The sequence below is a fragment of the Dysidea avara genome, chromosome 1, assembly GCF_963678975.1.
Source record: "Dysidea avara chromosome 1, odDysAvar1.4, whole genome shotgun sequence".
NCBI classification, from domain to species: domain Eukaryota; kingdom Metazoa; phylum Porifera; class Demospongiae; order Dictyoceratida; family Dysideidae; genus Dysidea; species Dysidea avara.
Genome location: NC_089272.1, coordinates 44,079,881 through 44,091,534, shown reverse-complemented (window position 1 = coordinate 44,091,534; position 11,654 = coordinate 44,079,881). Strand labels below are relative to the sequence as shown.

The window sequence follows — 11,654 nt, the reverse complement described above, 5'->3', positions numbered from 1 at the left end:
CAGTAACGTGAAGTTCTCAGAATTCTTTGTAATTAAATGTAACATCTGGGATTTCACTATACTCATGTGATTTATACATTATTCTTTAATTTTTCTTCCATATTTCCCACACTTTCTCATTGATCATGCAATTAGTTTTTGTAGTGTGTTACTATGTATCATACTAGTTACACAGGGGGAAGAGAATAAAGTACACAAGCACCACAAGGATAAGGTACTCCAATACAGCACTGCTGGCTTCTTTACATCCATTATATGATGCAAATATACATATACACTAATAGCAAGGTAAGAAGGTGTATATTACTGAACAAGCTCTTAAGAGAACATAGAATGTCTTGTACCCAAAGTAGAACACCTACTGCAATGGTGCCACTGATAAGACTGATATTGTTTTCAAATGCTGAGAAACTAAAGAAGGTGCCTCTCAACAAAAGTTGCAATCCAGTCCAGTAAATGTATCTATCCGTGTATGGACCAAAACATGGATCATCATGTAGTGGCTTAAATATATTTATGATTTGAAATCTTTTAACAATGCCCTTGTGAATAGAAGAAGAATATTGAAAAATATCAATGTTGACAGGATTAGTAAACAGATCACAAACAGTATAGTGAATTTCACTCCAAACAATTCAACACTTGTATCTACTGACCAGAATAACTGAGTGTGTCTACTGGGGAAGATGAGTAATTTGAGTATAAAAGAGCAAGACATGACACATCATTGATGAGATTTTAGTATAACTCAATAAGAAGAGTGTGGCTAGAACATGTAAACTTCTTTGTGCTATAAGTCTCTGTACTTTACCAGAGTAAAAGCTATCGTATAAGGTAAAATTGAAATGCTAATTGTAAACATGTCTTTGAGTAATATTATTGGTCATGTCGTATAATATTATAGAAAGTTTCAATTTCTATATCCAAATTGAAAACTGAAAGTGCTATACAAATAGGTGAATAGCAGTTTGTTAACTATGCTGAATAGTTTGTGTTGATAATGTTCACATTAAAAATGAATGTATTAATAGTTCCATTGGTAACACAAACAACATCATTAACCAACACAATACCTGCTATTGCTATAGGTATTATCAAGAGTTAATAATTGTGCTATTCTCCACTATTATAATTTATTAACTCTTGGTATTATGATAACCAGAAAAACGTTGGAATACTTTTAACACTGTGATGAACCAAACACAGCAATGAGACTTTGTTGACAATGTCCACATAACACAGACACCGCCTGCATGTCAGGCCTGAGTCAAATATGCTAAACATTTTGCCCACAATGCTTTCAGGAATTTCCCAAAACTTTCACCTGTTATGTTCTTCAGTGCTTGCATTATGCTTACATTATACTCCTAGGTTAGCAGCATTTCTTACAACTATCTTGGAACATTTTAATCAGTGAATGCTCTATTAGAGTATTTCATTACAAAGTGACTGTTCTATTAGAGAGTATTGATCTAAGGAGCTATGTACAATGTATTTGAGTTGCAGTTTCCACTGCCTGCTTTATTAGGGAGTATCAATCTATTTTTTATGGAATTAAACTCCATAGTTTGAAATATCCACCTAATATGCTAGCATTATGCTGGAATAGCACTCCAGCCTATTATGCTGGCATATTATTTTTATTTGATGCACTCAGGAGTTGACAGGTTGAGGTATGATGAATAGGGTATACAGTAGTCAAAAGGACATTGAGATGAGACATGGTACATGTGTGAGCCATTGACAGTATCAGCTGATATCCAACTGTAATATAGTATTTTACAAATAGTGACAGAAATAAAATCACAATCCAACACTGCATCACAATGACATCTCTGTAAATGATTATGTAATGTGAATCCTACTGGACAAGGTAGTAATTTAACACAAAAATATTCTGGTATTCCTTTAGCACTCAAGTACAGTTCACATTCAGTTTCAGCAGACCACACAGTGTAAATGTATTGGTTACAACTTTGCAACTATTTGGTGGGAAGTATGCCATCTCAGCAATTAACCTAACACACCAATATGGCAGCACAAAAGTGAGTGAGTGAGTGAGTAATAGTAGCTGTACAGCACAATGGTTTTTACAGTAACAAAATTTTCATTTGTCTCTAAAAGACTTGAGCTCTTTTATATCATATATTAATAAATCCTATTATTTATGTGACTGCTCTATTAGAGTATTCAGACTGGTCTGTTGGAGTTACTTAGTCCTTCAAAAAGAATTTAAGAGTGTTGAGTTGTAGGGTTGTTCATTTTGATTGGAGAAAGACCAGACATTATAATGTATTATAATGTAGGCAATACACACAAGATGTTCCTCAATACACATATATATAGAAACCAAAATAATGTTTTGATTGCTTATACATATGGTAAGTCATTCTATTTTTGTGAGTGGATTCATGCCTGTAGCCCTACCAATCTACCAGTTTACAAAGGTAGTTGTTTCCCAGTGGTTATGCTAATATAATTGATTTACTATCATGTTAATGTACGAGGTCTCACATAAAAGTAGCGAGTTTTATCAAAATAATTCATGGTCTCTTAGCATTTGGGGGCTTCACTCCACACCCCTGCATCTTGTTAACTTAGTGCTGCTTTTGGGTTATGCTTCTGCACTGCTGTTGTACTGAAACATAAATCTACCTGCACTTAGTCTATTCTCAACGTATGTATTAACTTTAATTTTGTGCAATGCCCAAAGAAGTTGAATTAATAGGTGAAGATGAAAAAAGGAAGATCAGGTTACAAATTTAATCCTATCATTGCCCTCCATATATTATAGAATACTGGTGTTTCACTTTTCTGTGATTCCTCAAAATTTTATACATCACAATGCTCTGTAAAAAACTTCTAATAAAGCAATCACCATGCATTGTCTTATCACCACATTGCAATCACAAATACCCTAATAGAACAGTCATGTTATTCAACCTTAAATTTACTCCTACAAGTGTAGAGAATTTCTAGTGAGTATTTCCATGTCCCATGTGTTATGATTGTAATTTTTCATACTGAGTAGCACTTGTCCCTTGTATGCCAAAACACATACATGACATGTTAGAGTTTACATTAATTTGGCCACTTATGAAGATCACCACTGGATCTGATGACATGTTTAATGAAGAGCACAATTTATCTATAAAGAATACTCTTAGACTACTGTATTGGGTATAAAATTTGTTGGGGTACCTGTACCTCTTAAGATCCCTTCCTAACAGCTTGGTGTGAAGTTCTGTGAACCCCACTGCCAAATCCTGGCCCTGAATCAGCCCTGTGATAGTTTAATGCCATTTGTAATGGCTTATGTATTGTGTGCTTATCCTTTTCTGCTAAAAAATGTTGAAGTCATACAACCTACATTGGAACTAATCTATTGTCATGTGTGTAGACAAAAATGATAGCATTACAACTGATTGCATATTTATTACAAGACCTTACAAAGAAAATTATATTGGACTTTTAGAGAGGTGGCCTTCCTACACTAGTGACTGCTAAGACAGGTTTCACTGTATTCATTATATGTGTCCTATACAATCACCAAATCAGTCCAATACAGTATTTGTAGCAGGCTATGGTGACTTTTCACAAAGTTTTTTTGATATATAATAAAATTTGGCTGTCTTGTTTTGTTACAAACATTATAAAATAGACTACCAAAAGTCGGTTACTGAAACATTCAAAACCTTAGAGGAATCATGCTATGGTAATAGCTGAATATATATAATTATGTGAATGTAACACTTATGGGCTAACTGATATGTATGCCTTTGGGCGTACATATCAGCTAAATCACTCATGCCCATGTTACAATTATAGAAATATATTATGTGGTCCTAGACTCCAACACCCTTAATATCAGTATACTATCAATACTTCTACTATAATTGTATTGTATCCCACCAGTTTATTATGCCTTCTTGAAGTTTGTATACGTATCACTGTACTCTCTAATGAACAAAACACATTCATTTTAACATCTAAAGGTATAATGCAATCCAAGTATGTATATTGTCATATTGATGTAGTTAGTATGATGCATTTCTAAAAGTATGTACACATTCATAGAATACTTTCACCTTAACAAGTTGAATCTAACTTGACTGTTCCATTAGAATATATTTATCTCCAGTATCAATCTCACAAAAAGCATGTGCTGAATAGTAAATGCCACTCTATGTAATATTATATCTGTACAAGACTAGTAGCTACAGCTAAACCCCAATGAGCCTGTAGTTGGCCATGGAATTTCAATGGTAAAGTTGGTTGACTAATATGGTGATACTGACTTATCACCATGACAATCATTGATGATATGCTTTTTATTGTAATGATTAGAACACCATCTATAATAACTAGTACATGTCAGTCTCATAAGTACACAAGCTGTAAATGATTTGAATGCATATATGCAACATGTGTTACTATATGATAAGGTAACACATTAAGTTTTGTAAGGTGTGAAGGTAACACTTCAGATGTTCTTATGGGTCAGATAAGCTGGATTAGCCATCATTGGTACATCTTGATGATCAGAAGGGACTTGTACAGTATCATATTGTGGTACTATGGAAGAAGTTAGATCAATGTCTTGACCTACTGGAACATAAGCTGGAGATGACTGCATCTTGATTGTGTCTGTGTTTAACTGCTGCTGGTTCACAGGAGTTTTAACTTCTAGTAATCAGAAAAGTCATGGCTAATTGTTTACTTCCATTTATGCATCTTACCAGATGAAATTCTGTGCTTCAGTTTGTGATAACGCTCCACACACAACCAAATAATAATGACAACAGCTATTACTAATAATATTATGAGGAGGACAATGATAATAGTGAATATAATGATCAAAGTTGTGTTTCCATCATCATCTGATTCACTGTCATCATCTATTAGTAATTATGATGAGCATAATGACATGGTCAGTAAATCTTTTATGTGTGTATTTATTGTATTGTATTGTATGTATGGTATGTCCATCATAAAGTATGTAGGCTACTAAGTGGTTCACACACACAAAGCCTATACAAAGGCCTATGGCAGTCATGCAAACGCAGCTATTGTCACCCAACGAACCAGGACTGGGATGCCTGTGTATCACTCAAGCACTTGAGCCTTGTGCAGGCACATCCTCCTGGGGCAGGGCTATTAACCTGCAGGAGGACTGTCCAGGTATCACTGAGAGAGGTTGTGGAAACTGAAGTTCCACAACAACCCCAACATCGCTAAGAGAGACAAGAACAGTTGAGCATTTGCTTCTCCAGTAAATACCAGGCACCTATTGATGTTACAGCTGGATGGGCTACTTCCTCAGATGACACCAGGCCACCAGGTCCCTGATATACAGCTGGGTAGAGTGGAACAATGTGAGTAAAATTTCTTGCTCAAGGAATTGCAACAACAACACCAAACTGGCATAATTGGGCATCGATTATCAGGCCGATGCTCTAGCCACTTGGCTAAGCTGCCTCACACACACACACACACACACACACACACACACACACACACACACACACACACACACACACACACACACACACACACACACACACACACACACACACACACACACACACACATGCATGCACACATGCACACACACGCACGCACACATGCACACACACGCACGCACACACACACACACACACACACACACACACACACACACACACACACACACACACACACACACACACACACACACACACACACACACACATACACACACACACAGAGTAAATACAGGTTAAAAGTTAGACAGCAGCTATAACACAATTTTGTAAGAATTATCAAACCTTTAATTGAATTTGAAGTAGTAGCTTGTAAAACAGTTGTCATGCTTCTGGAAGGTTGAACTATACAGATAGAACATTTGTAACAGTCAATTTTGTAATTACAAATTGAATTACATGTTTACCATGCAATTATACATAAAGGTTGTCTATTGTGAGTGAGACACTGTAAAAGCTACTAATGTACAAGTAACTAACTAGTATGATTGGAAAAAATTGTGGACGAGTTGGCTGAATTTTTGGAAGTTCATGTCTTAGTGCACTATACATTACAGATGCCTAACTACTGAAGTAGTTAGCTATGTACATGGCAAATTTAGTGACTATTGTATAGTGTGTTAGCTATGCACGTACAGTATACCTTACAGTATACTGAACATGACAGCATTTAATTAATCAATAATTATCCATTACTGACCATTAGTGGATAGCTTACCTCTTGGTATGTTAGTTGATATGCCTGTTGTATCCACCATCACTTCTTTTCCTTCTCCCTGACACATTCCCACACTAGGTACAACACTGATCCTATATGATGTATTACTGGTTAGTCCATTAATAGTGTACTGAGTACCAATAGTAATGTGTGACATTATCACATCACCAGTTGAAGATGATAATGATATAGTATAATTCACACTACCAACTGATGTACTGATCCATGATATAGTGATGAAGGTGGTTCCAGTATCCTCCACTGTGATGTTGATGAGTGATGGTGGATCTGTAACATGTATGTATAACATACAAGCTAGTAGTGTGTGGGCCAATTCAGATATGACCGTAGCGTGCAAACTGATATGCTAGCCTAGCAGGTAATTCTGTAAACACCAGTAACTAATGCACATGATTAAGGTTTGCAAAATTGTGTTCAAAATCATTAACATACTACTGTGCAGACTTCTGAAAAGAGTAGCTATGATGTACAGATCACAACTGAAACAACACAAAACTACAATAAAAAATTCTTACAAGACCAGCTTAAATTTATCAATACCCTTAGAGTCGATCACATGCTGGGATAGAGAATTCCAAGTTTTGATGCTAATGGGAAAGAAGGGAATAAATTGTTGTCATGGTTACATAAATCTCATATTACATCCTCTATAGTATCATGTATCATGGGTAAAGGTATCAGGTAAGAAGTAGTGAGATGTCAACAAGGTGAAAAATTATTTTAAACATACCTTTTTAGACAAGGAAATTTAATATCTTGTGTATACATAAATTGTTACTGCAAAGCTACAGCAATACTCCATACTCATACTTGAGGTATGTGCATAGCTAATATAATTAATGAACACTCTTTACTTTGTGTGTTAACACCTTGGTCAATGCCAGAATCTAACTTACCTAATACTGTCAGAGTTCCTATAGAGCTCTCAATAATTCTATTCAGCGATGCAAAACTACACTGATATGATGACTGGTTATAAGTCCCATTAACTGGACCAACTCTTAACACACTATTGTTTCCATTAAGTAGGTCAGGTATCCACTCCATTCCATCATTAGTGTAAGCGATGATTTCACTTCCACTGATAGTCTCATCACTGACAACTTCACCATCTCTTCTCTTAATGATCCTCCAATTTGGTACCACAAAGTTAGGATCAGCTCCAGTAAATCCACATGTACAATTTGCCACTTGATTGATACACACTGTTGTGTCTTGTGGACCATTAGTGATAGTGAGAGCTACAGATACATACTGTATGTACAATACATATGTGACTGAATTTTGGAAAATCACCCATATGGGTGTGCGTGAAATAATTAGAATTTTTGTGTTTATGTGGGTTGCTAAAAAGAGCAGAGCACAGTTTTAAAAATATTTCAAGAATTTTCTTGTAATTTAAGGTATTGAGTATGGGGTGCTGTTTGTACCAAAATTGTGCAAAAATGCCTTATTTATAAACTATAACCATACTTTATAAATCAATGCACTACTTTATAAATCATGAACATATACTTTATAAATCATATGCATGATTTATAAACCATATACCTGATTTATAAACCATATACCTGATTTATAAATCATTGACATACTTTATAAACTATAACATTGATTTATATAAATTATACATGTGATTTGTAAACTATAACACTTATTTGTAAAGTATAAACACTGATTTATAAATTATAATATTAATTTATATATCAATGTACTACTTTATAAATCATGTGTATAGTATATAAATCATGTGTATAGTTTATAAATCATACACATGATTTATAAATCAATAACATACTTTATGAACCATACATGCATAATTTATAAATCATCATTATGATTTATAAATTGCACATGTCAGATTAATAAATCATAAGTATATTTTACAAACCATCATCACGAGTGACTTAGTTTGGTTATTATTGTATTTTATAAATCATTGTTGTGCTTTATAAATTTAACACATACTTTACAAATCACATGTACAATTTACTTTTGTAAACTAATACTATGATATATAAATCAATAGTGTAATTTAGTAGCCATACAGGTGTATGTTGTTGTTTAGTATCGATAGTTAGAATTCATATCAATATTGCTTAGATGTGCATCAAATGGAAAGCATTTGTGGCATGTGATCCAGCACAGGATTCAGCAAACTTAGTACAAGCTTTGGCAGCTGTTGTGAACACTTGCACTAATGAGAGCAACCTGGCAAAGTGGAGTGTCACCATTACCAATGCCCCTGCCATCGTCATGGGTAACTCCCCTGCCAGTAATTCCACTAATTATGCCACTCTTGCTGGCTACTCTTACACGGTGTAGGATTTGGGCTCAAGCCAGTCAGTGACAACAGTGGCATAGTTGGTGGACCACTGGCAGGGGCATTGGTAATGGTGATATACTCCACTTTGCCAGGTTGCTCTCATTAGTGCAAGTGCTTACAACAGCTGCCAAAGCTTGTACTAAGTGTGCTGAATCCTGTGCTGGATCACATGCCACAAATGCTTTCCATTTGATGCACATCTAAGCAATATTGATATGAATTCTAACTATCGATACTAAACAACAACATATGGCTACTAAATTACACCTATTGATTTATATATCATGTATTAGTTTACAAAAGTAAATTGTACATGTGATTTGTAAAGTATGTGTTAACTTTATAAAGCACGACAATGATTTATAAATACAACAATAACCAAACTAAGTCACTCGTGATGATGGTTTGTAAAATATACTTATGATTTATTAATCTGACATGTGCAATTTATAAATCATAATGATGATTTACAAATTATGCATGTATGGTTCATAAAGTATGTTATTGATTTATAAATCATGTGTATGATTTATAAACTATACACATGATTTATAAACTATACACATGATTTATAAGTAGTATATTGATATATAAATTAATATTATAATTTATAAATCAGTGTTTATACTTTACAAATAAGTGTTATAGTTTACAAATCACATGTATAATTTATATAAATCAATGTTATAGTTTATAAAGTATGTCAATGATTTATAAATCAGGTATATGGTTTATAAATCATGCATAAATCATGCATATGATTTATAAAGTATATATTCATGATTTATAAAGTAGTGCATTGATTTATAAAGTATGGTTATAGTTTATAAATAAGGCATTTTTGTACAATTTTGGTACAAACGGCACCCCATAATTGAGAATGGCTTAGAACCATCAACAAGTAGATTTGCACTATAAAGTTTGTGATTTGATCATTAAATATTTTAGGTGTCAAATGCGCCCATATGAGTGATTTTCTAAAATTCAGTCACATATTATGTGTTAAGTATATTCATACTGTACAAACTCTGGAAATGTTCAAATTCTCCATGCCATTTAAATCAAAAAGTAAATCTTAAAACTCCAAATTAAATTCATAGGAAAAAACACGTACAATATAGCTAGTAGCTACCTACATGAGGTGACTGCACACAGATAGAAAACAGTATTAGACTACATATGTAGTAACTATACTGGTATTACTGATTAACATATGAACGTAATTCATGCACACATGTTTATGATGCTTGTACTATTAGCTAACTGGTGGAACTCTAACCTGCTGATGCTGCTGTAACAAGAAAAATGATTATATATACTTTATTATCCATGGATTTCTGATATCTCATATATAATCCTACAATACAGAGTAACATTCCATGTAACTTCCTTACACCCAAAATGATCCGACTTGTAGGTATTGCAGTTATACCAAGAGTAGTTATGTAATTTATGCCAATATAAATAGTTACTTTATAAGGAATAGTTAATGTGTGAAACCTGTCAAATATGGTTGTTTATGGCATTTGGGAAGATGATAAATTATATCTTATTAAATTAGTTTATATGGCTTCAAGATTGGCATTAAACCATTAATATATGGCTTACCACTCTATTCAGTAGGCTGTGGACATATTAAATTTCAAATTTCTTTTTAGAAAGAAATTGGCCGGCAATATTAGTCTTTAGACACACTATTATAATATTGTAAGCTTTGTATGGAGATTCATTGGAATTCCATGGATATACCAGTTTGTATAATTATATTTTGCATGCCAACATGGTGGTTCATGTCACTAGCTGTTATGTTTATATTTCAAGGATGGGTTTAGAGGGTGGCAGGATGCTTGGGTGAATAACAGTGTGTGCTAGCTATGTAGTCAGTTACACGTGTAGCTAATTGCATTTCAAGCGTAGACATTGAAATGACAGAAAGAGCAAGGAGAGGGCTAATCTCTTACTAAGTAACAATGAAGGATGGTCAAAATTTTATTTAGTTGTAAGGATTAAACTAAAGTTGCCAGCTAACAATCAAAATACTCTAATAGAACAGTCAAATACTGTAATAAATTGGAGCATTCAAAAATGATTAATCATTTAAAATATATGAGGAAAAAGACTAGTGTGTAGGCTAAAACTTCTTCTTGGCCTGTGTACTTCTATCTCACCATTATTCCAGACATCCTGCTGATTCCTGCAAGTTAACAGTCTTACACTTTTCATGTACTGAACCAGTAAAATTCTTCAGACATTTATTTTTGGCCATACAATTCAAGAAATAACTGTTAAGGCTTAATATATTTTATATAATAGTTATAGTGAAATTCTTCAGTTTCATTTACAAACAATGTTAGGGTTGAAATATGCTTTCTTTTGCCATTAATTCTAGTGAAGAACTTCTGTAGGTGCTCGGCAGTATTTTTAGAGTTAACAGGGTGACCCCATACCCAGATGCTATCTTAACTTTTCAGACGTATCCTTTGGGGCATGCCCCAGACCCCTCCTAGATAGAGCATGCTTTGGATACTCAGTGTGGGATTTGCTCAGAGTCGCGTCTTTTTAATTAGTCTCACAAGAGAAATGCCAATAATTTTTGATTATCAGCTATACAGTCCTGTACTTGCATTTTGTTATTTTATTTCACGTATTTCATTGAACACTAAACCTGGTGAAATGCATGGATTAATTGGTTACTGTGTAATAGACTAGAAAGGTGATTCTTGAAATATAACTAGCAAAACTATACAACTGGTACATAGGTTGGCAATTACTACTATTACAAGTATAGAAAAATTAAGCTCTATTATGGATCATAGAAATTAAGTTATTGAAACAAGGACACCTGAAGATATGCCAGTATTCAATACATAATTACATTCATATATGCTGAAGTAAAGATTAATGTATACATGTTCACTAGTATATCAGCAGATGTACGTAGGAGACCTCCCTTGTTCTGTTCTATTAGAGTATATTTATCTCCAGCATCAATTTCACAAAAGTATGTATTGAATGATACGAAGAGTAAAAGCCACTCTACAGTGATAAACTACATCTGTGCAAGACT

At 33.9% G+C, this 11,654-nt stretch overlaps 1 protein-coding gene across 3 annotated transcripts in view; it reads right to left on the bottom strand.

The window, feature by feature from the left end:
- Window positions 1–4,378: 4,378 nt before the first annotated feature.
- Window positions 4,379–11,654, bottom strand: part of LOC136265393 (uncharacterized) — a 72,711-nt gene continuing 65,435 nt past the window's right edge. For 2 of the 3 annotated variants that reach the window (XM_066060244.1, XM_066060227.1), the window contains exons 2-6: window positions 7,158–7,502; window positions 6,241–6,528; window positions 5,808–5,867; window positions 4,740–4,898; window positions 4,379–4,686 (exon numbers count right to left, since the gene is read on the bottom strand). In XM_066060244.1, the coding sequence (XP_065916316.1) occupies window positions 4,484–4,686; window positions 4,740–4,898; window positions 5,808–5,867; window positions 6,241–6,528; window positions 7,158–7,502 (1,055 nt within the window). In that variant the 3' untranslated portion in view covers window positions 4,379–4,483. Of the gene's footprint in view, window positions 4,687–4,739; window positions 4,899–5,807; window positions 5,868–6,240; window positions 6,529–7,157; window positions 7,503–9,866; window positions 10,768–11,654 lie in introns of those variants that run through there. The other variant, XM_066060234.1, reaches the window with a different exon arrangement.